Below are 25,521 nucleotides of genomic sequence, written 5' to 3' on the forward strand. Positions count from 1 at the left end.
GAGTTAAGTACAGCACGCTGCTAAAGAGTTAAGTACAGCACGCTGCTAAAGAGTTAAGTACAGCACTCTGCTAAAGAGTTAAGTACTGTACAGCACGCTGCATAAAGAGTTAAGTACAGCACGCTGCTAAAGAGTTAAGGACTGTACAGCACGCTGCTAAAGAGTTAAGTACAGCACTCTGCTAAAGAGTTAAGTACTATACAGCACGCTGCATAAAGAGTTAAGTACAGCACGCTGCTAAAGAGTTAAGCACTGTACAGCACGCTGCATAAAGAGTTAAGTACAGAACGCTGCATAAAGAGTTAAGTACAGCACGCTGCTAAAGAGTTAAGTACAGCACGCTGCCTAAAGAGTTAAGTACAGCACGCTGTTAAAGAGTTAAGTACAGCACGCTGCATAAAGAGTTAAGTACAGCACGCTGCTAAAGAGTTAAGTACACCACGCCTATCTAAAGAGTTAAGTACAGCACGCTGCATAAAGAGTTAAGTACTGCACGCCTATCTAAAGAGTTAAGTACAGCACGCTGCCTAAAGAGTTAAGTACAGCACGCTGCATAAAGAGTTAAGTACTCTACAGCACGCTGCATAAAGAGTTAAGTACAGCACGCTGCCTAAAGAGTTAAGTACTGTACAGCACGCCTGCTAAAGTGTTAAGTACAGCACGCCTGCTAAAGAGTTAAGTACAGCACGCTGCATAAAGAGTTAAGTACAACACGCCTATCTAAAGAGTTAAGTACAGCACGCCTATCTAAAGAGTTAAGTACATCACGCCTGGATAAAGAGTTAAGTACTGTACAGCACGGCTGCCTAAAGAGTTAAGTACTGTACAGCACGGCTGCCTAAAGAGTTAAGTACAGCACGCTGCTAAAGAGTTAAGCACTGTACAGCACGGCTGCCTAAAGAGTTAAGTATAGCACGCTGCTAAAGAGTTAAGTACAGCACGCTGCTAAAGAGTTAAGTACTGTACAGCACGCTGCTAAAGAGTTAAGTACAGCACGGCTGCTAAAGAGTTAAGTACAGCACGCTGCATAAAGAGTTAAGTACTGTACAGCACGCTGCCTAAAGAGTTAAGTACAGCACGGTGCATAAAGGTGAACTGCTTAGTGAAACATAAAGGCTGTGCAGAGCTCATAACGTGGACACTAATGAAAGCTATTCAATAGGAATGCAGTGACCTCTGTGAAGTGACCTCTGTGAAGTGACCTCAGTGAAGTGCAGCTACATTTTAGAGGCCTCAGTATTCCTCCACCTCCACAATATCAGAGAATAAATGAAAAACAACGTAGGAGTGTGTGCGTGCGTGTATGTGTGCGTGCATGTGTGCGTGCGTGTGTGTGCGCGTGTGCATGTACCATAGCCACACACACTCACTCTGCTGGCTGGTTGCTGACATGCGCTTGCGAGCCTCCTCTCTCCTCTGCTGCAGTCGAGTCGTATCCCCCATCATCACCTGCAGAAAGTAAAAACACATTTACACACACACACACACACACACACACACAGAATCACCTGAAGCAGACAACCCAATTACACACTCTCACTAAACAAAAATAAACACACATACACACAAAAGCGGTATCTTCAAAAAGGTTTTTCAAAAATGAAATGAAAAAAAAACATTTTGGTCTGTTTATAATGTTTATATTATATAATTTTAGGAAGGTGACAATTTGGTCGTTTAGCTGACGCCTTTCTCCAAAGCAACTTACAACTACCAAGATACAATAAGAGTACAATAAAGTTGCAGTTCACAGTGGCGTAACGAGCCAACACCGGGCCCATATGCAGGATTATCAAGGCGGGCCCCCTTTCTACAGCGCGTGATAACGCAATGTCCACGAGTAGGCTACCATGAATAGGACAGGATAGGATCCTTGAGACACAGCATATAAGAGATGAGATGACTGACAAAATCAGGAGTACGTGCACCACAAAAACAAAAATACTGGTGAAGGCGCACAACACATGAAAAAACACTGCTGATTAGGCTACTATGAAATTGCATTAATGAGTCATTATGTTATGCTAAATCGTTCATTTAGCCACAAACATAGCACTAGTGCATAATGGAACTGCCCGTCTGCCCTCTTTGACTGAGCTGCCCCCCTTACAAAAAAAAAATATATATATATATAACGCAATTTTGATATTCTTAGAAAGCGAAAGTAGGCTATGTGTGAGCGCAGATAGGTGCGTCCAATGTATCAGCTGGAATAGTGATGTGAGTCGCCGAGCAGAGGTGATGGATGTCACGGTGAGCTACATGAAACTTTGAGAATTCAAATTCAAATTATGTTAGGAAAAAACGGTGAGTATCCTAGTGTAGCAAGAAGCATATTTTTTCAATGTCATTAACGTGAACAATATTAGACAGCTAACCGTATGTTGCATTTTTGCACGCGAAAATGTAGAACGAGTCTATTTGATGGAGAATACGCGAACTTTAAACCATTAAGATGGGCAATAGGTGAATAGGCAGACATCATTAGTCTATTAACCTAAAGGCTAATGAATAACCTTAGACAAGGTGCATTGCTCCTAAACTCAAACAAGTTTATTTATTACCTGGTTTGGTCCAACAAAGATAATCTTAACATGGACTATGCTGGGCTGTGTTAAGATCTGAACAATGTCCGTTTTACAGTGAAAGGCCCGGTCGCGAGTGACGATTATAAGCCTAATTGTAAAGCAAAAGATTCACTGAAAGAAAATGCCATGTCATTTTGATGCCATGCCATCAAAATTTAGCTAAAATGTGGAGAATACAATGCAATCAAGCATTTTGGGCAATGTGGAGTCACAAGCTGGCAGCAGATTAAATGCCCACGAGAGACAAAAAGATGCGTTTTAAAAAGACGTGCACAGACCGGTTTTAATACGTGCAGACCAAAGCTGCAGCAAGCAGGTGATATTTAGCAATTTGCGATAGGGGGCCCGGCCGTCAATCATGTATTTCCAGTGTGATGCGGGCCCCTGATTGGTCCGGGCCCGTAAGCAACCGCGTACCCTGCTTACTGATAGTTACGCCCCTGGCAGTTCAACTACAATATGGTAGAATGTTACATAGCCACTGCCACACACACCCACACACCCGCACACACACAGACACGCGCACACACACACACACGCAAACACACGGGGGTTAGGATGCAAGCTGTGCACACACACACGGGGGTTATGATGCGAGCTGTGCTTACCCGGACCCTGACCTGCTCCGGTGGCCAGAGGCCGCCCCAGATGATCTGCAGGTAGCCGAAGAGCACGACCACACTGAGGAACAGGAAGTTGCTGCTCACGCCCACCACTGCCGAGCCCAGAGGGAAGTTATACAGCACGTACCTACCGCGGGACACAGGCCGTCAGGGTGTGTGTGTGTGTGTGTGTGTGTGCGTGTGTTGCTGGTTACCTGATGCCAGTGAAGTAGGCATGGATCCTGAGCTGGGCAGAGTACACCTAGTGTGTGTGTGTGTGTGTGTGTGTGTGTGTGTGTGTGTGTGTGTGTGTGTGTGTGCATATGTGTGCATGTGTGTGTGTGTGTGTGCGTGTGTGTGTGTGTGTGTGTGTTGCTGTTTACCTGATGCCAGTGAAGTAGGCATGGATCCTGAGCTGGGCAGAGTACACCTGCACCTGGCGTGACTGGATCTCAATCACTGCACCCACCGCAGGCTGGTACTATATCACACACACACACACACACACACACACACACACACACACACACACACACACACACACACACACACACACACACACACACACACACACACACACACACACACACACACACACACACACACCCACACAGCAGACACACATACACGCACAGCAGAGGTTTTACACATGCACATCACTTTACAACAGGCTGGTAATGCAACACACACACACACACACACACCCACACACACATACGCTACCCTAAGTGACCCCTAAGTGACCCCTAAGTGACCCCTACTGTAGGCCAGTATGTGTAGCTCCAGCATGATGGTGTTTAATGTGTACCGATGTCCCAGCCATATGCTGTTCCTCACTAAAAGTCACTCCGAAGTACCCCCACAGTTGCCCCCTCCCTGCAGGGCTACAGAACTCACTGCCCCCCCAGTTGCCCCCTCCCTGCAGGGCAACAGAACTCACTGCCCCCACAGTTAGTGCATTAATACAGAGACATTTGTAGTGCATTAGTATAGAGACATTTGTAGTGCATTAGTATAGAGACATTTGTAGTGCATTAGTATAGAGACATTTGTAGTGAATGAATATAGAGATGTTTGTAGTGCATTAATATAGAGAATTAATATTAATATAGAGAATTAATATTGCTTCAGAGAGTTTTCTCATTCAGCAGAGTTTAAAAGGGTCAGAAATGATCAGCGCGAGTCGACTCAACTACTTCATGACTGAAAATAGAGAGTCATGAGATCAGCAGCTTGTGGTCATCTCCTGAGGCCATGAGTGTGTGTGTGTGTGTGTGTGTGTGTGTGTGTGTGTGTGTGTGTGTGTATTTCAGATCATGTGTGAAATGAGCTGAGTACATTCACAATCTGTACCACAGCAGGAGACACAAGTGCGTACACACACACGTACACACACACACACACACACACACACACACACACCGAGTTGTCTTTGTAGTCTGTGAAGAGCTCGAGCTCCAGGAGCTGTTTCTGCTCGGAGACGCCAGTCAGCAGCAGTGGGGAGAAGACCAGCGTGCTCAGCGTCTTGAGGAGACTGGAGCGGAAGTGCAGCATGGCCTGACGGGAAACAGGAAGTCACAGCAAGACACACACACACACACACAACATCACACACACATTACTCACAGCACAGCAAGGCAATATGACACAGATGTCATCAATCAGGATAGAGTAACCTGGTTTCTGTGATTCAGGTTATTAGTAAGTTATTATGCCTTCTGCAGTAAACTATGTATCTTCAAGAACATTCTACTAAACCACTTACCAGTAGCATTTTTAAAATATGTTAGAGCAGCAATTCAAACCGAATACCTAACTGAGGACTAACTGAGGACTGAGGACTAACTGAGGAATCCTTTACACTGAGCACCTAGAGAATGAGGCGGTATGGGTTGAAAAAAATAGATGCGTGAAATGACTAATGAATCAGAGGGAGGGGGGGGGGGGACTAATGAATCAGAGGGAGGGGGGGGGACGACGACTAATGAATCAGAGGGAGGGGGGGGGGGACTAATGAATCAGAGGGGGGGGGGGGGCAGCTGACATGTGAGAGCACGGGGGCATCAGCAGTGACCGAGTCAGCGGTGGCACTAAAGAAAGCCTTGTATCTAATAAAGCGTGTTCTCTGTTGGGGATGTGTCTGTGAAAGCCTTGTGTCTGTGAAAGCCTTGTGTTTAATAAAGCATGTTCTCTGTTTCGGGATGTGTCTGTGAAAGCCTTGTATTTAATAAAGCATGTTCTCTGTTGAAGATGTGTCTGTGAAAGCCTTGTATCTAATAAAGCATGTTCTCTGTTGAAGATGTGTCTGTGAAAGCCTTGTATCTAATAAAGCATGTTCTCTGTTGAAGATGTGTCTGTGAAAGCCTTGTTCTGTAAAGCATGTTCTCTCTCTCTCAACTGTGGTTGTGTGGATTATCTCTCTCAGAATCACAAGACTGGGGGGTGAGAGAGAGAGAGAGAGAGAGAGAGAAATAAGGAGGGAAGAGAGAGATATATATATATATATATATATATAGAGAGAGAGAGAATTAAGAGGAGGACAAGAAAGACAAAAGAAACAAAGAGAAAAGAAAGATAGAAAGACAGAAAGGTTGAGGCAAAAAAGAATGAATGGAAGTGTGTGTTTATGTGTGTGTGTTTATGTGTGTGTGTTTGTTTGTCTGTAAGAAGAGAGAGAGAGAGAGAGAGAGAGCGAGAGAGAGAGAGAGAGAGAGAGAGATCATGATCACTCACTGAGCGAGCGACAGATGCAGTGGTGTGTCCATCTCGGCTGTAGCAGGACATCTTGACCATAAACATCCCCAGCTGCTCATTCACTGGAGACTCCGGCAGCTCCAGCTCCAGAGACACTCTATACGGCTGACCAGGAGCCATCACCTGGACACCGAGAGGGGGGGGAGGGAGGGAGAGAGGGAGGGAAGGAAAAGGTGAGAAAGAGAGGGTGGAAGACAGAATTAAAAACACAGACACAGGCACAGAAATAGATTAAGAATAATCAGGACAGCAGACATAACACATCGATTAAAGTCATTCTCAGAGGAGATGAGATTGCCTAAATGAAAGAGAGTGATAGAGTGAGAGAGAGAGGGATAGAGTGACACAGTAAAGAAGGGTGGTAGGATGGGCCATATAGACTCAAAACTATGTCAAGATATTTCAACAGAGCAAACGAAACAAACCCTGTGAGACACACAGTTCATTATCACTCGCCTGCCTTGGCATTAAACTGCTACCACACTGAGCTGTGATCTCAGCTTTCCACACACACACAGGCTGTTGGTCCTGCCACACACACACACACACACACACACGCTGTTGGTCCTGCCACACAAGGGTGGCGCTCTGCCCTAAATCTGCCAAACAGGTCCGTCTCCACTGGCACTTACCCACCCATACGATATGGTACCCACTGCATTCCATTAACTGGCATTCCTCGCTACAATCCGACACACCCCACAATAAAACTAACATGCCACTCCACAATCCGACACACCCACAATAAAACTAACATGCCACTCCACAATCTGGCATGCCTCGCAATAAACTAACATGCCACTCCACAATCTGGCATGCCTCGCAATAAACGAACATGCCACTCCACAATCTGGCATGCCTCGTAAAAGTAAAGTTTTATTCCCACATGTTCTTCAAATATGTGTTACGGAGGATTAGTAGCTTGCAGAATGTCTGAAATGAGTTGAAATAATTAAATAGCCTATTTTGAGTTCATAGAAAGGCCTACAGATGCAACCCAATTCAGAAGTGGGCATATAGATTACAGTAATAAGGATAATTGAATGTTTAAGTAGCCCCCATTGACTGATTTAGTGTATGCCTAATCCTGTGAACATTTCAGATGCAACACCATTGCCAAACGCACATGGCAGCAGGTGAAAATGAAACACAAAAACATTATTCAGAATAGTAGGTTTATATAGTTATAGCTTGCATTAATATTTCTTAATTATGAAAACATGTAGGCCTAGCTTATAGTCTTCACTTGGCCTCTGTTTTACAGCTAACAAGAAAAAGGTGTCTTTGAACACTACTGTAGGAGGAAAGGCACCAGAGTGTTTTACAGTAGCAGAAGATTTGGCCATCGCAAATAATAGTGGAAGGCCGATTATGGAGGGGGTTGAGGGAGGCATTTGGTCGGATTCTGGTTCTGTGGAAATGTGTAGCCTTTATGTGCAGGGTACAGTAATATGACATTCAATTCGACAAGTTTGTTAAAATTATGATTTTAATTTATTAGGCCTACTGTAGGCTATGTCCGATTTATTTTAGGCTATTCTTGCTCAGATGTTCAGCATACTGTAGGCCTATGTCCGATTTATTTTCGGACATACAGTATTCTTGCATCACCGATGGAATACATGAATGTCCACGTACGGGCATTGCTATGAGACGTCTTCCTAGATCATCTGACAAAGATAACGAATTCCCTCGACTGACAATATATATCTTCATAGAGAATATCGTCCGTGTAGGCTATATATATTTTCTGGCGGTCTCTAAAACCCCTCGCCCTGCAAAGAGAGTCCCTCACGATTTGCGCTCCAATGTCGTATAGATCATCCAGGTACGCCGACATGTCTCGGGAGAAATTGTTAGTGGAGGGGTGGTACTTATAAAGGGTGTGGTTAACGGAAATCTCGGGTTAACCAAGAACATAACCTGGTCGGAGCTAGGGATGTAAATATTAATCGATTCGTATCGATGCATCGATTATGCAGCAGGCGATTCAATGCATCGATTCGTGCGCAAGAGTATCGATTAATGTGTTTATTTTGCCGCCTGTTTGTTTGCCTATCTATTTTCAGCATCAGCTCCGACCTTTCTTTTTCTGTCTATGGCTCCGATGTAAGCGCACTACCTACTCCTAAGCTGCGGGTGGGTTTTTTTTTTTATATGCAAAGACATGAGGCTGTATAACGAAGGCTTTAGATACCTGCTCCTACATTCCGAACTTTTGTTGATTTATTTGAAACTTCATAGATATCATGTAAAAATATTGAGTATTGAATCGTATCGAATCGTATCGTGGGGAATTCTGAAGTATCGAAAATAATCGAATCATTGGCTTAAGAAATCGATATTGTATCGAATCGTCATGAAGACTCCGATTTACACACCTAGTCGGAGCAGGTTTGAAATGCAGCATAAATTGCCATGGCAGCATACCTCGGTTAACACCTATCCACCTTTCGTAGTACGGGTTAATCGGGAAGTTACGCCACACGTGATCAAGTTACTCTCGAAGTTACCCAGATAAGCCAGTAACCCCGCTTCGTAGTACAGGCCCCTGGTCTCTACCCTATGATGTGTGGGCTAGCTCACCTGGTCTCTACCCTATGATGTGTGGGCTAGCTCACCTGGTCTCTACCCTATGATGTGTGGGTTAGCTCACCTGGTCTCTGCCCTATGATGTGTGGGCTAGCTCACCTGGTCTCTATGATGTGTGGGCTAGTTCACCTGGTCTCTACCCTATGATGTGTGGGCTAGCTCACCTGGTCTCTACCCTATGATGTGTGGGCTAGCTCACCTGGTCTCTATGATGTGTGGGCTAGTTCACCTGGTCTCTACCCCATGTGTGGGCTAGCTCACCTGGTCTCTGCCCTATGATGTGTGGGCTAGCTCACCTGGTCTCTACCATTCTTCAGCAGAGAGATGTTGGCCATGGGGAAGGAGCAGAGGCCAGCCTCGGAGGAGTCACAGTCAGTACTGGGGGAGGACATGAGAAACAACACACATGAGAACCAGCAGAGAACCAGGAAAGAACCAGGAGAGAACCAGCAGAGAAACAGGAAAGAACCACAAGAGAACTAGAAGAGAACCAGGAAAGAACCACCAGAGAACCAGAAGAAAACCAGGAAAGTCATCTGAAATGACTTTCATTGTGACTCAATTAGAAGAGCATTGTGTATAAAAGTATCTGCTAACGTGTGTATGGAATGGAACTGACACCACAGGAGGATAGAGGAGGTCTCATGAGATCTGGCATTATCTGACATTTAACAGCCCAGAGCCCTTCAGAGGTAGCCTAGAAATCTAGATGCGAGGGCTAGTCTAGCAACTCTCCGTTGGCTTGTGAGCTGGAAAAATGTAACTTCTATCAGGCCAATCAAATCGTGTATAGAGACGTTAGGCGGGCTTAACATAATGATTGATGGCAGAGTTGCAACGCAACGGTTTGGCTTGAATTCCCTGCTACTTGAAAACAAAGAAGATGGATGTTGCTGTTGGCGAACAGTGTCACACGAGTTAAACTTTTTTTAAGTGGGCAAAAGTTTGAACTAGCCAACTAGCTGGTGGGAAAACGCATGGGACTCATAGAAGGAATTTAAAAGACAACCGATTATCCCGCCCCTCGGACTGAGCACTGCCAACGGTGAGTGCCCAGACCCTACATTTTAATGTGGGTCTGGCTCGTCAGGCTACTTCAGAGAGAGAGTGCCATCTGACCAGAGATATTATTACAAATCTGCAACTCTACTTACAAAACAAACAGAAGGTTACCTATACCGTCTACAAAACACCTAACATGTATCATGACGGCTTAAACAGTTCAAAGGTTAAAAAATACAGAGTAAGATGGATAATTACAAAAAAGAATGACCATCATTTATTATCTCTGAAGGATTCCTCGAGTGTGTGAGTGTGTGTGTGGTGCAACAACAGATCTCTTCTTCAGTGGTCAAGTGGCCCTTAATGGACATGCTCCCACATACAGCACTTAATGGACATACTCCCACATACAGTTAAGAACAAAATGATTCATACCCCTGGCAAATATTGATTTATGTTGGTTTTCTCTTGACCAATATGTTTGTTCTGACTGAAAATGGCACTGCCACATGGCTAAATGTTGTAAGACAATGTGGTAGAAACATGGACTTAAAAAAGTCTTTTTAAAACTTTTTATGAAAAAATTATGAGAAAAAAAAAAGTTTATGAAAAACCAACCCTAACTGTTTTTAAATCCAGGCTTCAGACCTCAGAAATATACCAACCCTTACTGCTTTTAAATCCAGGCTTAAGACCTCAGATATATACCAACCCTCACTGCTTTTAAATCCAGGCTTGAGACCTCAGAAATATACCAACGCTTACTGCTTTTAAATCCAGGCTTAAGACCTCAGAAATATACCAACCCTTACTGCTTTTAAATCCAGGCTTAAGACACACCTTTTCCGTCTGGCATCAGGTAACTGCTGATCCTGAAGTTGGGTTTTGCCTTATTGCCATGTCTGTATCTGTAAATAGGCCGACTGCATGTTTGTCTGTGTGTTGGTATGTTTCTGTTACTTACTTACTGTTGCTTACTTACTAATGTTTTGTGTGTGCGTGCATGCGTGCGTGCTTACCTGTAGTAGAGGTGCACAGGTGTGGCGTGCGTGTGTGCGTGCCTGCGTGGGTGCGTGCGTGCCTGCGTGTAAGTATAAGTATATATACTCTTTTGATCCCGTGAGGGAAATTTGGTCTCTGCATTTAACCCAATCCGTGAATTAGTGAAACACACTCAGCACACAGTGAACACACAGTGAGGTGAAGCACACACTAATCCCGGCGCAGTGAGCTGCCTGCTACAACAGCGGCGCTCGGGGAGCAGTGAGGGGTTAGGTGCCTTGCTCAAGGGCACTTCAGCCGTGGCCCACTGGTCGGGGCTCGAACCGGCAACCCGGTTACAAGTCCAGAGTGCTAACCAGTAGGCCGTGTGCGTGTGTGCGTGTCCTTACCTGTAGTAGAGGTGCACAGGTGTGGCGTGCGTGTGTGCGTGTCCTTACCTGTAGTAGAGGTGCACAGGTGTGGCGTGCGTGCGTGCGTGCGTGCGTGCTTACCTGTAGTAGAGGTGCACAGGTGTGGCGTGCGTGCGTGCGTGCGTGCGTGCGTGCGTGCGTGCGTGCCTGTAGTAGAGGTGCACAGGTGTGGCGTGCGTGTGTGCGTGTCCTTACCTGTAGTAGAGGTGCACAGGTGTGGCGTGCGTGCGTGCTTACCTGTAGTAGAGGTGCACAGGTGTGGCGTAGCTGACCGAGGGCATGTAGGAGTAGTAGAAGCTGCCGTAGAGGAAGATGGACACCCAGAGGAGAAGGAGCAGGACAAGCAGCACTACGGCCACCTGCAGCAGTGTGCGTCTGGCCCTCAGTAGCGTCACCGCGGTAACGTCCTGCAGCCATAGCAACACGGGCCCCATCACGGCTCCCATGTCCTCCCGGCTGCGGCCGCGTCCTGGCTGCTGAACCTCGCGAGCGCCCTCGTAGCTACGCTGCAGCTCCTCGCGTTTCACAGCAAACACCGGAGGCTTCTTCTCCGTCTGCATGTGCAACCGCCCCCTCACCTGTCCCGGGGGGCGGTCATGCACCTGTGTGGGGGGGGCGTGCTGGTCTGGAGGCTGCAGACGTCTACGTTGGTCAGTTGGTCAAAGCCTGGAATCCTGCAGTCACTTGTCTCATGCTACTGGCCTGCCTGTCAAAGGAAGCAGTTCAAGACAGGTTTCCTGTGTGGCGGTGTTTCGAGGGGCCTCGCTGACTAGAGAAAGTTGCTGTTTGGACAAAAGAGACCCAATGCTAACAGAAATGCCTCCCTCGAATGTTTTACTGGCTTGCATGCCGAACAGCTTTTAAACTAGCTGGAAAGAACTTGACATGTTAATTTGTGAGGTCATCTATTTAGTCATCTTATCTATTTCAAAGAGCCGTGACAGCATTCAACAAAATACCTCTTTGATTATTGAAGCGCGTCTATAAGGCCAGCATTACACACGCACATAATCAATGATGTGTTCGCTCTTTTCAGAGAAAACCCTAAATACAACAGTGACACTTTAGAAATGTCGCTTTAGTGATGGTTTGGGCCCAAACCGTGACAGCAGCACCCAAACCATCACTGGGGTGCTGCTGTCACGGGATAGCAAACATTTGACAGGAAGGAGATAATCAGCATGTTACAGCCACCGAGGAGAACTCAGCCTGGCTGAATGAGTTTTCTGTTTGTAATATGTCTGTACACAACCTGATCAACCAAGAAGTATCTACACAAGTATGTTTTAAAAGAGGCATGATGAAAATCCCATGACAACAAATAAGTGCAACATCTTTGTAAAGAACAAGTGTAGACTAACGATATGTATGTTTTTTTAATTCTCAAAGGATAAATTAAACTGGTGTTGATCATCTTGGCTAACTAGGTGAGTACCTAGAAACAACTTATTTAACAAGCTAAAGTATGTATCGTAAAGTAACATTAGGTAGACTAGGGACTCAAGTTGCTAGGTATGCTTTGCTAGCTGCTTAGCTAATGATAACTGACTTAGATAAACTATTTCAATGAAAGATACAAGACAAGAGGGTATTTCTTTAAACTCACCATCTCATTTATCTCCATTGGAAATCTTAAAAACGCGCTATTAAACCTGCTGACAAGCACAAATACAACGAGGATCCTGCAAAGTACTGTATGTTCCAATATACTGTTACCAAAACGCTAGCGACGGTATTTACTACGGCAGCCGAGAAGGACCCATAAGCATAGACAGTAAAAGGCACTCCACCCCACGCCGGCGAGTCTGAAAACAACGCGTGTGCTGATTGCCCGGGACTGAGCCCGATCCTCAGTGTCCAGGGTTACATGACATATCACTGAGGAGCATGCTTTCAGAGTAGATTAGCTGGCAATGAAAACATGTCTTTAGACATCAGTTTGTAATTATATTGAGTTCAAGTGTGGTGAATTCCAAAATTTAATTGTAAAGCAAGCCTTCATTTTGTTAACATGCAATGAGTGTGATTTTATTGACAGGACTGTTTCTTTTTGAAAGGAAGACCCCACTTCAAGATTAGGTTTCTCATGAAGAAACGTCAACCAGTTTCTTTATTCCTCTTTTTCTATCACTGACTCTCCTCTCATCAGTAGCTACCCTGACCTTGCTCCTATCCTCCGCACTTCACATCAGTCTGGTAGGCTATCATCTGTCCACATCAGCCTCTCTGGAACCTGAGTGAGTGTGAGTGTGTGTGTGGTGATGGAGATTGAGGGAGATGGGGGGACGTGATATGCGAGGCAGGGTGGGGGGTGTGTGGGTGGAGGAGTGTGTTTGTGTGTGTGTGTGTGTGTGTGGGGGGGGGGGGTTACCATCTGAGGCTAATGATGTCGCGACTGAAGAGGGGGTTTATAAGATCGATCTCCGCCAAGGTGGGAGAGACCATTACAGCAAAATGGTGCCATGGTGCTTGAAAGACAAAGAGGCTGAGACTGCAGCAGTTCCCATGGTAACAGGATAGGGGAGGGTGGGGGGGAGGGGGAATTGATGGATATGTCTAATGCAAGGCTGAAACCACAGCCAATATATAGCACTCACGGCCAGAGCTTTTAAGTGCATCAATATGCACACACGGCAACAGCCATTTTCACTTCAGGATCATTCCCCTGCTCTCATCTTATTGATTTTCTCTCATGGGGTCCACACCACCCTCAAATCCCCCCTCTTACCCCTCAATATGGTACAGTCCAGCCCACTCAGAGAAATCAATTCCAGTGGCACCACCTCCCTCCCCCTGGCACGTTCCACTGGATGCAGGGGGGGAGTTGCCTGTACACCCAGAGACTGGTGCTCACTGTAGCAGAATTGCGGTGCACTGGACTGAGCAGAGGGAGAGTGAGGGAGCATCCACATCGTCTATGAGGGTGGGGTCCGGCCGGGCTGAAATCACAAACACAGAGACAGAGAGAAGAGGAGCGAGGCGCCCAGAGTAGAGACGAGACGAGAAGAGAAGAGAAGAGAAGAGAAGAGGAGGGAGAGTAACGCCAGAAGAGGAAGACAGCAAGGGTAAGAGCCGAGAGGGGAGGAAGAAGGGAAGAGGAGAAGAAAAGGAGAGGGAGGCCAGAGGGAATCATCACACCTCCGTGGTCCGTCTGTCTCTTCCTCCCATTCTCTCTCTCTTCCTCATTCCGCCATTCTCTCTCTCTCTCTCTTTTTCAAATCAGAGTTTTTTCTTGCTTGTGTATTTTGGCTATGTTGTGGGTAACAATGTGGATATATGTACATAGATATACACAGCTGTAGCTTTCACACACATACACACAGATACAGGAACACACACACACACACACACGCACACACAGTCATACACACAAGCAGACTGGTCTGAAGCTGGATGCTATGAGGGTTGTAAATGTTTTCTTGCTAGGAATGGTGCGCCGTCACGCTGTGTGTAGTGTATCAGATGAGAATGCACCCAGCGCTGCCGCCTCTATGCTGTGTCTGTACCACCAGAGGGACTGACGCGTTTAACGAGTCGCTCCATTGACATATAGAAAAATTACATTGCTTTACGCATACTGGTTAAAGGCACTTGTTCTGAATAATGATATGATGTTAATAAATGAAAATAAATGGACAAGAAAAATAATTCTAAACACCTAAGACATCTTGTATACGTTATACTGTCACTGTGATTCTAAACACCTAAGACATCTTGTATCATACTGTCACTGTGTTGGATGTATTGCTTTGCGTTTAGGCTATCTATCCTTGCCTATAACAGATACAAACAGGTCATCATAAGAGTGTTTTGGGGGTCTTAGCTTCCCTGTCTGGTGTGTGATGCCAGGCGGTGGTGACCTCCAATCTTTAAGATCAGGTTTAGGGTTTCTAGGGCAGGCTGCGCTCAACAGGAAGCACTAATGACTCCAGTGGAGAAAAGTCCCTGGAGAGAAACAGAGAAACAGTCTGTGGTGTGAGTGTGTGTGTGAGTGTGTGTGTGAGTGTGTGTGGTGTATGTGTGTGTTTGTGTGTGGTGTATGTGTGTGTGTGGTGTATGTGTGTGTGTGGTGTATGTGTGTGAGTGTGTGTGGTGTATGTGTGTGTGTGGTGTATGTGTGTGTCTGAGAGAGAAAGAAAAAGAGAGAGAGAGAAAGAGAGAGAGGGACAGGATGATTATGGGAGGTGTCTGTAGGAGTCTGATCTGATCAAGAAACCATAGTGTTCCAGTGGTATATATATTTGATATACTGTATCACCATAGTGGTCCAGTTGTATAGTTATATATTTGATATACTGTATCACCATAGTGGTCCAGTGGTATAGTTATATATTTGATATATCACCATAGTGGTCCAGTGGTATAGTTATATATTTGATATATTACCATAGTGTTCCAGTGGTATTTGATATATCACCATAGTGTTCCAGTGGTATAGTTATATATTTGATATACTGTATCACCATAGTGTTCCAGTGGTATAGTTATATATTTGATATATTACCATAGTGGTCCAGTGGTATAGTTATATATTTGATATATCACCATAGTGGTCCAGTGGTATAGTTATATATTTGATATATTACCATGGTGTTCCAGTGGTATTTGATATATCACCATAGTGTTCCAGTGGTATAGTTATATATTTGATATATCACCATAGTGGTCCAGTGGTATAGTTATATATTTGATATATCACCATAGTGGTCCAGTGGTATAGTTATATATTTGATATATCACCATAGTGGTCCAGTGGTATAGTTATATATTTGATATATCACCATAGTGGTCCAGTGGTATACTGTATGTACACACCGCCGCCGACTTGAGCTTCCAAAGATTCAGGAAGTCATTCATTTTCAATGGAAGCCGGCTTCTCTCAGCTGCCAGAAGCGGCAAATCCGTCGGCGTCGCGTTTTGGGCGTCTTGAGCGACTTGAGCGTCAAGCAGAAAGTTGAAAGTCAGTCAACTTTATGGTAATGAGCTATGACGCGGTTCAGCGACCAACGACCAGCAACCAATCGAATAGAATAAAGTATTAAGATAGAACATGATCCAACGTAAAATGCGGTCACGTCAGAGCGGCCAAAGCGTCCAAAGCTTCCCTGGACTTTTTTGACAAGTGTCCTGGGCGACCAGAGCTTCTTTGGAAGCTCAAGTCGGTGGCGGTGTGTACGTACAGATAGTTATATATTTGATATATCACCATAGTGTTCCAGTGGTATTTGATATATATATACTGTAACACCATAGTGTTCCAGTGGTATATTTATATATTTGTTATATCACCATAGTGTTCCAATGGTATAGTTATATATTTGATATATCACCATAGTGTTGCAGTGGTATAGTTATATATTTGATATATCACCAAAGTGTTCCAGTGTTATAGTTATATATTTGATATATTTGCTCATTTGTGAGTGATACTTTGTTGATGAAGAATATGATATGATTCCATAGACTTTATTCAATGCCTTGTATCGCATGGTTGTCAAGCATCAATGACCAAACAGAAATCAAAATTTAAAGTTAAATTTGCAATGTGTATTCAAACTATAATAATATTTTCTTTCTTTTACGATTTAATTGACACTCTGACGTGTTTTCCTTTTTGAGTAAGAAATCAATGTAAACAAGTAGCTGCATTATGCATACACTTATTTAATTTCCTGTGTTTGTGTGTGTTTGTATATATATGTGTGTGTGTGTGTGTGTGTGTGTACTGTACATGTGTGTGTGTTTTGGTGACAGGATGAAAGGAGACACCCCAGTGAACAGCACCATGAGTGTGGGACAGGCCCGAAAGCTGGTGGAACAGCTGAAAATTGAAGCCAGTTTCTGTCGCATCAAGGTGAGAGACAGATGCACTGGTCCTGTCTTACCCTCTCCCATGGTTGCCACGGCACCGGCAGTGTCCTGCCATCTGAGAAGGCTGACACTGTGTCCAGGTGTGGGCAGTCTGTATAAGTATAAGTATATACACTCTTTTGATCCTGTGAGGGAAATTTGGTCTCTGAATTTATCCCAATCCGTGAATTAGTGAAACACACTCAGCACACAGTGAACACACAGTGAGGTGAAGCACACACTAATCCCACTAAACACACACAGCACACAGTGTACACACAGCGAGGTGAAGCACACACTAATCCCGGCGCAGTGAACACACAGTGAGGTGAAGCACACACTAATCCCGGCGCAGTGGAACAGCGGCACTCGGGGAGCAGTGAGGGGTTAGGTGCTTGCTCAAGGGCACTTCAGCCGTAGCTTACTGGTCGGGGTTCGAACCAGCAACCCTCCGGTTACAAGTCCGAAGCGCTAACCAGTAGGCTACAGCTGCCTCTGGTGGGGGCATACCGCTTACAGCAGAGGGACTGGGGGCAATGGGGGCATGCAGGCTAGCAGCAGGGGCACTGGGGGCATGCAGGCTAGCAGCAGGGGGACTGGGGGCATGCAGGCTAGCAGCAGGGGGAGCTGGGGGCATGCAGGCTAGCAGTACTCCTGGTACTGGCTGGAGATGCCAGCACTCCGGGCACTCCTGCTATGCTAACCACACCTGCTATGCTAACAGCAGACTAATAATGGGGCACTCCTGCTATGCTAACAGCAGACTAATAATGGGGCACTCCTGCTATGCTAACAGCAGACTAATAATGGGGCACTCCTGCTATGCTAACCACTCCTGTTAGGCTAACAGCAGACTAATAATGTCAAAGATTGTTAACGCGGAGCAAGATACTTAATCAGGAGCCACTTCCGGGAACCCGGATCGCACGAGGGGGGGGGGGGGGGGGTAAAAATCCCCCTTTATGCAGAGCAGAGGCAGCGACTGCACCATGGAAGTCTATGGGCATAGCTCAGAATTTTACCACATATGCTAAGGTCTTAGTTCTATAGAGTTAGGAATGTGAATTTCGGGCACGTTTTCATGATCGATCCTCAAACCCTTGTGAACATTTCAGGTACATTTTTAGCATTTTTGAGCATTCCAGTCTGGAGAAAATCGACTTTATATCAGGTGTGCGCCGGTTATTTATGCCGCTGCTGTTGGCGGTTTGCAACGTACGCTCATCAATACGTCATCGACACGCCTCTTTATGCAGACAGGATTTGATCCCCATTTCGCGCCCATAGACATGAAATACGACGAAGTATCTTGCTCTGCCTTAACAATCTTTGATAATGTGGCACTCCTGCTATGCTAACAGCAGACTAATAATGGGGCACTCCTGCTATGCTAACCACTCCTGTTAGGCTAACAGCAGATTAATAATGGGCCACTGTGATCCAGCACTCCTGCTAGGCTAACTTAATGGGGAACTGTGATCCAGGGTGTGGATACACAGGGAGAGATGTTTGGCTAAATATCTCCAACTGCAATACTTCAAATTCTCCACCTGTTCGGTTCTGTGTAGCTCTCCAAAAAGGTTGAAGGAAAATGGTCTTAAATCTGATAAAAACAGTCACTTGGTAAACCTGTTAAAATCAAATCAAACTCACAGCCTACAAACTGAGAAGATAAAGGAGTTGGAAGGAGCCTTAAAACACAGACAAAGCTTGTTCAGATGTTTTGAGTGGAGATCAGCTATGTGAACTGAATACATGCTACTACTAATATGTCCAGCTTTAGTAGCTCTTGGCCATGTTCATTTTGTCAAAGCGGCTCTTAAAAAGGTTGGGCACTCCTGCTATGCTAACAGCAGACTAATAATGGGGCACTGTGATCCAGGTTGGTGATACGCAGGGAGATATTTAACACCTTCAATACTTCAAATCCTGATGTGAATGAGGCTTTAGGTTGCATGATGTATTATGGGTAATGACTCTCTACACAGTCATTTGGTATCAGGCTTTGGGCATGGGGACCAATCCCTCTATATAGTCATTTGGTATCAGGCTTTGGGTATGAGGGCCAGTCCCTTATAGCACCCATAGTCCAGTGCAAAAGTTCTTAAGCACCCAGAGCACTTGCCTCAGACCATCGTTTTATTGTTAGTATTAATGTGTCATGAAATATCATATGAGCAGGTGCAGTTTTTCAACTTCAGCACGGCTCTGCACCTCCTTATACCGTATACCTCCTCAGACGGCATCTAGATTTGATACTACTCCATGTAAACATTCTATTGACCTCTGACCCCGGCAGGTTTCCAAAGCAGCGGCGGACCTGATGGCGTACTGTGATGCGCACGTGTGTGAGGATCCGCTGATCACCCCGGTGCCCACCTCAGAGAACCCCTTCAGGGAAAAGAAGTTCTTCTGTGCCCTGCTGTGACCAGGACCAGGGCAGCCATGGCACAGCGGAGAAGAGGAGAAGAGGAGAGGAGGGGGATACTATGCCTACTCTAGATTGCAGATTTCTATACATGCATTTCGGACACACACACACACACACACACACACACATGCAGATACACAAGTCACTGAACCAATTGACATGTGGTGAGACAAAATTCTTACCATAAGCTAAGTTTTTTTGAAGTGCAAACTTATTTATTAAAAGATGTCTGTAACAACAACAAAAAGTGAACAAAAATAGATCGAAAAACTAAAGTATATGATTATATGATGGGAAAACCACAGTACATGCAGTACACTCAAACTCACACACACACATAGACAGACACAGAAACAGCAGCAAGCACACTTCATTTTTTGGATAATCAAATGAAACTAGGTGGTGGGGTAGCCGTGGAAACCGAAATGACGTGAAACTTTTAATACTAATTCTGTGCTGGTCGATGCCATTTATCTTTTTTTCTGTGCATCAATATGCTTTCTCAGCTATTCAGTGCATTTCTGTTTGCCTTCTGTTATTTTGGTTTGGTGTGGAAGAGTGGTGTGTAGCTAGATGTTGTTTGGGTGTCGGTGCAAGGCCGTGGAAAACAGGGCTGCACGTGTGTACAAGAGCGTTAGGCGTCAGACGGCACCGGCATCTCAGATTGCAGATCTGGGGTCGCTATGGCCCAGGTCTGGCCCTTGTCCGCTCCATAGTTTGACTGCGTGTCTGGGATGTGTGTTTGCATGCAAACCCTGCTCCTAACATTCCACTGAATACGCCAAATCTGTGTCCCTGACCGGATGGTAGCAGGGACGGAGTCACGTGTGGGCCTGTCCTGGCACACACACGCATCGGTACAGGTGCTGGACAGTCATACAACAGCAAAACAAGGAGATGGGTATTCACATACTGTTTACACACTCGTTTATGAGACGCAGTATTTCATTGTCAAATTGTGACTGATAAATTTATATTGAATAGTTTGTGGATAAACATATTTGTTCTTTTTAGCTGCAGGGTGGGTAAACGGTCAATAGGTTGAGAGTGGCTTTCTGATGTTGTATACTTAAATATCCAACTCTGGGAGCAACACCATCAGTTCTCTGGGAGTTTCTTCTCCATGTAAGGAACTCTTCATATTAGCCACATGCCATTTGTGTTGCCCCTCTCCTTCTGTAAAGATGATATTTATGTTCCTGAATACTGCAACAGTTTCATCATATCAGCTAATATTTTCAGGGACATCTCGGTTCAAAGACATGTCAAACAGTCATCTTTTTAAGGACCCAATTTCAAATTTTGTCTGTAAGGAACATGGGAAAATGTACTATGCCCAAATAAAACCCCTCACCACAAACGCAAAGTGTGCAGATGTTCTTTTCAAATACAGCACGCCTTCTCATACCCAGTCACTGCTAAACTAGGCAACAGGACACTTTTCTCTAGTGACAGGAAGTCACTGCTAAACTAGGCAACAGGACACTTTTCTCTAGTGACAGGAAGTCACTGCTAAACTAGGCAACAGGACACTTTTCTCATGGACAGGAAGTCACTGCTAAACTAGGCAACAGGACACTTTTCTCTAGTGACAGGAAGTCACTGCTAAACTAGGCAACAGGACACTTTTCTCTAGTGACAGGAATTCACAGCACTGAGTTCGGGATTCTCTAGGCCTACACCGTATTGTTGGAAAAACACATTAGAAAGGGGAAGTGCACAAACACACAAGCGTGTATAAGCACTGGTATTGACAAATTAGTTTGAATGTTCCAAATGTTTCAGTTTACCAACACGAAGGAAGGCCTATACCTAGAGGTTATACTAGCAAGCAAGATTAGTGATATGTGGAGCACGAAAGCGGAAGGGTGTTCAAATTTGACAGAGGCCAATGTTCCTGGCACTTTTCTTTCTGATCGTTAAAGACGGTCCTAGTTCTAGACTAAAGGACATCTCCTAGAGACTCAGAAAGAGTTGGCTATACACAAACTGACATTAAATGCATGGCACAAAAAAGCAATAGTAGTTTGTTTTCTGTAATTCTACATTTCCTGATGCATCTAAGGTAAAGGACAAATTATTAGACCTGAAAGCCTAGAGTCTCAAAAAAGCAAGGCCTTCAATAATAGAAGAGAATAGCCAGTAACTATCTTTACACTTTATTGTTCTTTCAAACATGTATTGATTCTTTAAAAAAAATGCACAAACCTTACAGACAAATATTACATGCTGAAATCATCGATGTTTAACAATTGTGAAATGGAAAGGAGAAAGCATGTGACAATGGAAAACATTCTGTGCATCATGTCAGCGTTCACATTTTGGCCAATGGTGACAGGCAGTAGCTTTAATTTGCGTGTGCTCAACATATCTAGCAGCAAGACGACCTTCTACTGCTGTGCCACTGCCACGCTCAGCTTTGCGTCGTATTTGGATAGGAAACAGACCCAAGGGCCAGCCAGTCATGTTTGGAACAGGAGAGAGAAACAATGTTGTTCTACACCCAATGAGACTGCATATATTTAAAAACATATCCTTCAAAATCACTTAAAAACTGGATCAACATTAGGTAGCTTGCATGATGTATGCCAACAGTATGTGTAATACGCATTTTCACTGGAGATTAAATAACAGTCAAATAAGGCATCCTTTAACCGAGCAGTGAAGACAATCAGTAGACCACAGACGCTGCTCACGTGAACGCGCCCAACTTTTGTTAAGAGTCATGGTAGCTGAACTCAAACCCAAAACTGAAACCCAAAGAACTAAAGAAAATATTTAGAACCCCCGTCCATGACATGTCATCAGTTATACGCAGAAGCTCAGCAGACAATCTGGAGCTAGACTAGACATTACGGCAGATCGGCATTGCAGATGCCCAGTTGTGGTAAACTAGCTGAGCTTACTTGTTGCTCTAGGGGGCTGTGGTTCAAAGCTATCACTACCAAACCAGCATCACTCACAAGTTGTTAGCACGGGAGGCCTGTGCACTTTAGAGGTAAAACATGTGAATTATATTTATATATGTATAAAAAAAAAGAAAAAGAGAAAACAGCGGAGCTGGTCGTCTACAGGAAGGAGTCGCACCACTCTCGAAGGCAGCCGTAGCAGTCACCTTGCTGTTTGGAATTGGCACCACATGTGTCTTTCAACCAATCACGGAAGAGCTCTTCATCCTTCTTCAAGACCAGGAACTGGCCAAGTACTACGTATGCCTGCAGAAAGGGGAAAAGCAGGAGACATGAAGGAGTGGGAATAAAAACATGCAAAAATACACAAACAAAAACAAACACTGTTGTGATATGATCCCTCCACTAGCTAAGCCTCCACTCACGTTACTAAGGCAACAAAGTCAAACACAGTAGAACATGGAATCTATGCAACTTCTGGTGGAGAGGCCTACAGGGAGTGTTGATGCAGAAGCAGAGCTCAAGCTGGTCTGACTATAGAGCTGGTAAGTCCCGCCCTTTCCGCTATCCCCGCTGGACCTCTAGGTTGAATAATCGTTAATGCAAGTGAATGTGAGAAAATAATTATTTTCTGGTCCCGTCTGAATTGTGCCATGAATGTGAACATATGTTGTCTGTGAATTTTTAATATAATTTTTTGTGTAAAGAATGCTACAATTGAGCGGGTAGAAGTTTGATGCGGTTAAACTTTGTGTGAGAGCACTTTGTGGACTACAACTTTCCGCTAGACGACAACTAACTAGTTTCCCATAACAACCATCAGTTGGTCGAGATGTAGAGGGTTATGAAGATCGACTTTGAACACAGTGAACCATACAACTTTACAATCACACTGTATCATAGCGTTAAAGTGTTGAGTGAAGCTAGACATGTTTCGAATATTTTTGTTACCATGTGTGTTTATTCCTGCCGTTACAAAAACTAGCATCTCAGTTAATGTTAGCGATTAGAGCTAGCTCACGTCACAGGCGACATGTAGTCTTTCTCGTTATGTCTTTTCCACAACTGATAGCCGAAGAATCTTATAATATACTGTCAAACTCGTAACATGAAAGATTATATTAAAAATTCACAGACAACATATGTTCACATTCATGGCACAATTCAAACGGGACCAGAAAATAATTATTTTCTCACATTCACTTGCATTGACGATTTTGGTCCACTGGGGGTTTAGCGGATGGGCGGGACTTACCAGTTCTATACTGTACACTAGAGATGGGAGATATTGCTTAAATGATAATTGACCATGAAGGCAGATGGCACATGCCACCAATACATCAGCAGTGGTATGGGGCCTTGCCAAGAGCAGCTTTATAATTCACCCCATTCTGTCCCCATTGACTGCACCAATGCATAGTATTATATTTAGTATATCATATTATATATAATCACACAAGCAAATATAACAGAGTCTGAAGCTTTGAAACGAGAGAGTGCAGATCAGTACATCAGGCAAACATTACACATAGAAATACACCATTTGAGTGTAGACCACATCAAATATTACATACACAGATAGACCATTTGAGTGTAGACTACATCAAATATTACATACACAGATAGACCATTTGAGTGTAGACTACATCAAATATTACATACACAGATAGACCATTTGAGTGTAGACTACATCAAATATTACATACACAGATAGACCATTTGAGTGTAGACTACATCAAATATTACATACACAGATAGACCATTTGAGTGTAGACTACATCAAATATTACACAGATAGACCATTTGAGTGTAGATTACATCAAATATTACATATATAGACCATTTGAGTGTAGACCACATAAAGGAGTGGAGTATACACAGTGGTGGGATGTTCACTCTGTACTCTTGAGTAAGATGCAGCAGTACACTAAAGATGTGTTATTAAGATAGCATTATACCTTTGTGCCTAAATGATTTGACAAAGCGATTCACTTCAGGATAAGATCTACTTGCAGGCAGTCTGAGGCTCACCTTATCAAAACCTTTCTCCTCCAGACGCTTGCCGAGAACCTCTCCGATGCCTGCTAGAGCATTCACCGACTTCTCGCCCATGGGCTCAGCCACAAACTCTTTATGCTTTTGGGATGTTGACGACATCTTGGTTCAGGTGACTTCCGTCAAGCGCCTCTGTGTAAAACAAACACAAATGCATCCTATTGCTGCAGCCTGGAGTCAACTGAATAGTCTATAGACAAGGCCTCTGTGTAAAACAAACACAAATGCAATCCTGTAACTGCAGCCTGGAGTCAACAAAATAGTCTTTAGACAAGGGTGTCATGCATGTAGCACTGCAAGGAAATGAAACTGAGAGTTTTATACCTTAATGGAGCTTTACTGTGTGGATAGGTTTCATTTTGAGTTTTTGAACGTAGTCTACATAGTTAGTAGGGGTTAGTTTTAATCTGTGACTAAGTGCAAATTTAAAGATGGCTGATTGTTATTGTTAACAGAGTTAGCTAACTAAGTTAAATCAGTGGGGATCTGCCAAAAGTAAACCTGTATTAAGAGTTCACAATAATATTAACTTTCCAAACGGAAAATGCAGCGATGCTAAATGTGCGTACAAAACTGGCAACGTTAAGCTTAGACTGGGACGCGAACCAATACCATCAGGTTGAAGTATGCTAACCACGACCATTAAGTTCCAAGGGGTAACGTTAATGTTAAGCTAGCTGATACGATTGAAACTGCGCGCCAAATCGCTCGGACACACTGAACTGACTGTTCAATCACAAGCTGATACCACATTTATATAATTAGTACATTTGCAAACAGCGGCCTCCACTTGCAGAGGGACTGGCGTTATATTACACTAGCTAAAAAGATACATTTAGTTATAGGAGTGTAACAACGCTTAGTTAGCCATACAGCTAGCTAACAAAAAGAACAGCTGCAGCCATGGAGTTGGAGGCATTTCCAGATAGCTAGATAACCGGTGGCTGCAGCTAACGTTAACTAGCTACAAATGATCTCATTCAAATTACACACTTATAAGAATTCTTACAACACAGACAGAAGACAAACAAGTTGCCATATAACTGATCAACACAACTACTAACTTTACTATGGCTGAAATAAAAAATAAAAGCATTGGCCTTTCTACCTTTTTGATAGTGTGAAGTCAGCAGTCTCTCCACTCAGCGTTGTCTACAAAGTAAAGGCGCTCTCAAATTCCAACATAACTTCCTGATCCGTTAGTGACATCACTTCCGCTTACACTGCCCTCTGAGGCTGGGCCCTCTGGTGAAACTTAAAACATGCAAAACAGGTCAGTCAGTCATATCTGATCACCTAATATCACTCTCTCTAACTGATCAATTA

General features: G+C 44.3%; 3 protein-coding genes across 3 annotated transcripts in view; 1 reads left to right on the forward strand and 2 right to left on the reverse strand.

Moving 5' to 3' along the window:
• The window catches only part of LOC143111668 (seipin-like), a 16,061-nt gene extending 3,051 nt beyond the window's left edge, over window positions 1-13,010 (reverse strand). Inside the window, exons 1-8 of the mRNA XM_076273931.1 lie at window positions 12,557-13,010; window positions 11,188-11,656; window positions 8,833-8,914; window positions 5,924-6,067; window positions 4,613-4,747; window positions 3,574-3,671; window positions 3,197-3,338; window positions 1,371-1,449 (exon numbers count right to left, since the gene is read on the reverse strand). Coding sequence (XP_076130046.1) covers window positions 1,371-1,449; window positions 3,197-3,338; window positions 3,574-3,671; window positions 4,613-4,747; window positions 5,924-6,067; window positions 8,833-8,914; window positions 11,188-11,510 — 1,003 coding nt within the window. The 5' untranslated portion in view covers window positions 11,511-11,656; window positions 12,557-13,010. The remainder of the gene's footprint in view (window positions 1-1,370; window positions 1,450-3,196; window positions 3,339-3,573; window positions 3,672-4,612; window positions 4,748-5,923; window positions 6,068-8,832; window positions 8,915-11,187; window positions 11,657-12,556) is intronic.
• A 525-nt stretch (window positions 13,011-13,535) lies between these two features.
• Window positions 13,536-20,624, forward strand: LOC143111669 (guanine nucleotide-binding protein G(I)/G(S)/G(O) subunit gamma-3). Its single transcript, XM_076273932.1, has 3 exons — window positions 13,536-14,015; window positions 16,705-16,804; window positions 19,100-20,624. Exons 2-3 carry the CDS (start codon window positions 16,706-16,708, stop codon window positions 19,226-19,228), a joined length of 228 nt encoding a protein of 75 aa, XP_076130047.1. The 5' UTR covers window positions 13,536-14,015; window position 16,705; the 3' UTR covers window positions 19,229-20,624.
• Window positions 20,625-21,377: 753 nt separating this feature from the next.
• Window positions 21,378-25,406, reverse strand: LOC143112147 (barrier-to-autointegration factor). Its single transcript, XM_076274400.1, has 3 exons — window positions 25,304-25,406; window positions 24,172-24,327; window positions 21,378-22,446 (listed from the first exon to the last, which is right to left on the reverse strand). Exons 2-3 carry the CDS (start codon window positions 24,295-24,297, stop codon window positions 22,300-22,302), a joined length of 273 nt encoding a protein of 90 aa, XP_076130515.1. The 5' UTR covers window positions 24,298-24,327; window positions 25,304-25,406; the 3' UTR covers window positions 21,378-22,299.
• Between the last annotated feature and the right edge of the window lie 115 nt (window positions 25,407-25,521).

Source organism: Alosa pseudoharengus, unplaced genomic scaffold (genome assembly GCF_046254945.1).
Source record: "Alosa pseudoharengus isolate Yale_2024_CS ecotype anadromous, Long Island Sound unplaced genomic scaffold, YU_APseudo_1.1 YU_APseudo_1.1_scf_8, whole genome shotgun sequence".
Taxonomy (NCBI): Eukaryota; Metazoa; Chordata; class Actinopteri; order Clupeiformes; family Clupeidae; genus Alosa; species Alosa pseudoharengus.

Excerpts from the sequence above, each read along its gene's own strand:
- LOC143111669 (XM_076273932.1), top strand. The coding sequence starts at position 16,706 with ATGAAAGGAGACACCCCAGTGAACAGCACCATGAGTGTGGGACAGGCC. Across the intron at positions 16,805-19,099 it reads CCAGTTTCTGTCGCATCAAG|GTTTCCAAAGCAGCGGCGGA; the intron begins GTGAGAGACAGA and ends TGACCCCGGCAG.
- LOC143112147 (XM_076274400.1), bottom strand. The coding sequence starts at position 24,297 with ATGTCGTCAACATCCCAAAAGCATAAAGAGTTTGTGGCTGAGCCCATG. Across the intron at positions 22,447-24,171 it reads AGGAGAAAGGTTTTGATAAG|GCATACGTAGTACTTGGCCA; the intron begins GTGAGCCTCAGA and ends CCCTTTCTGCAG.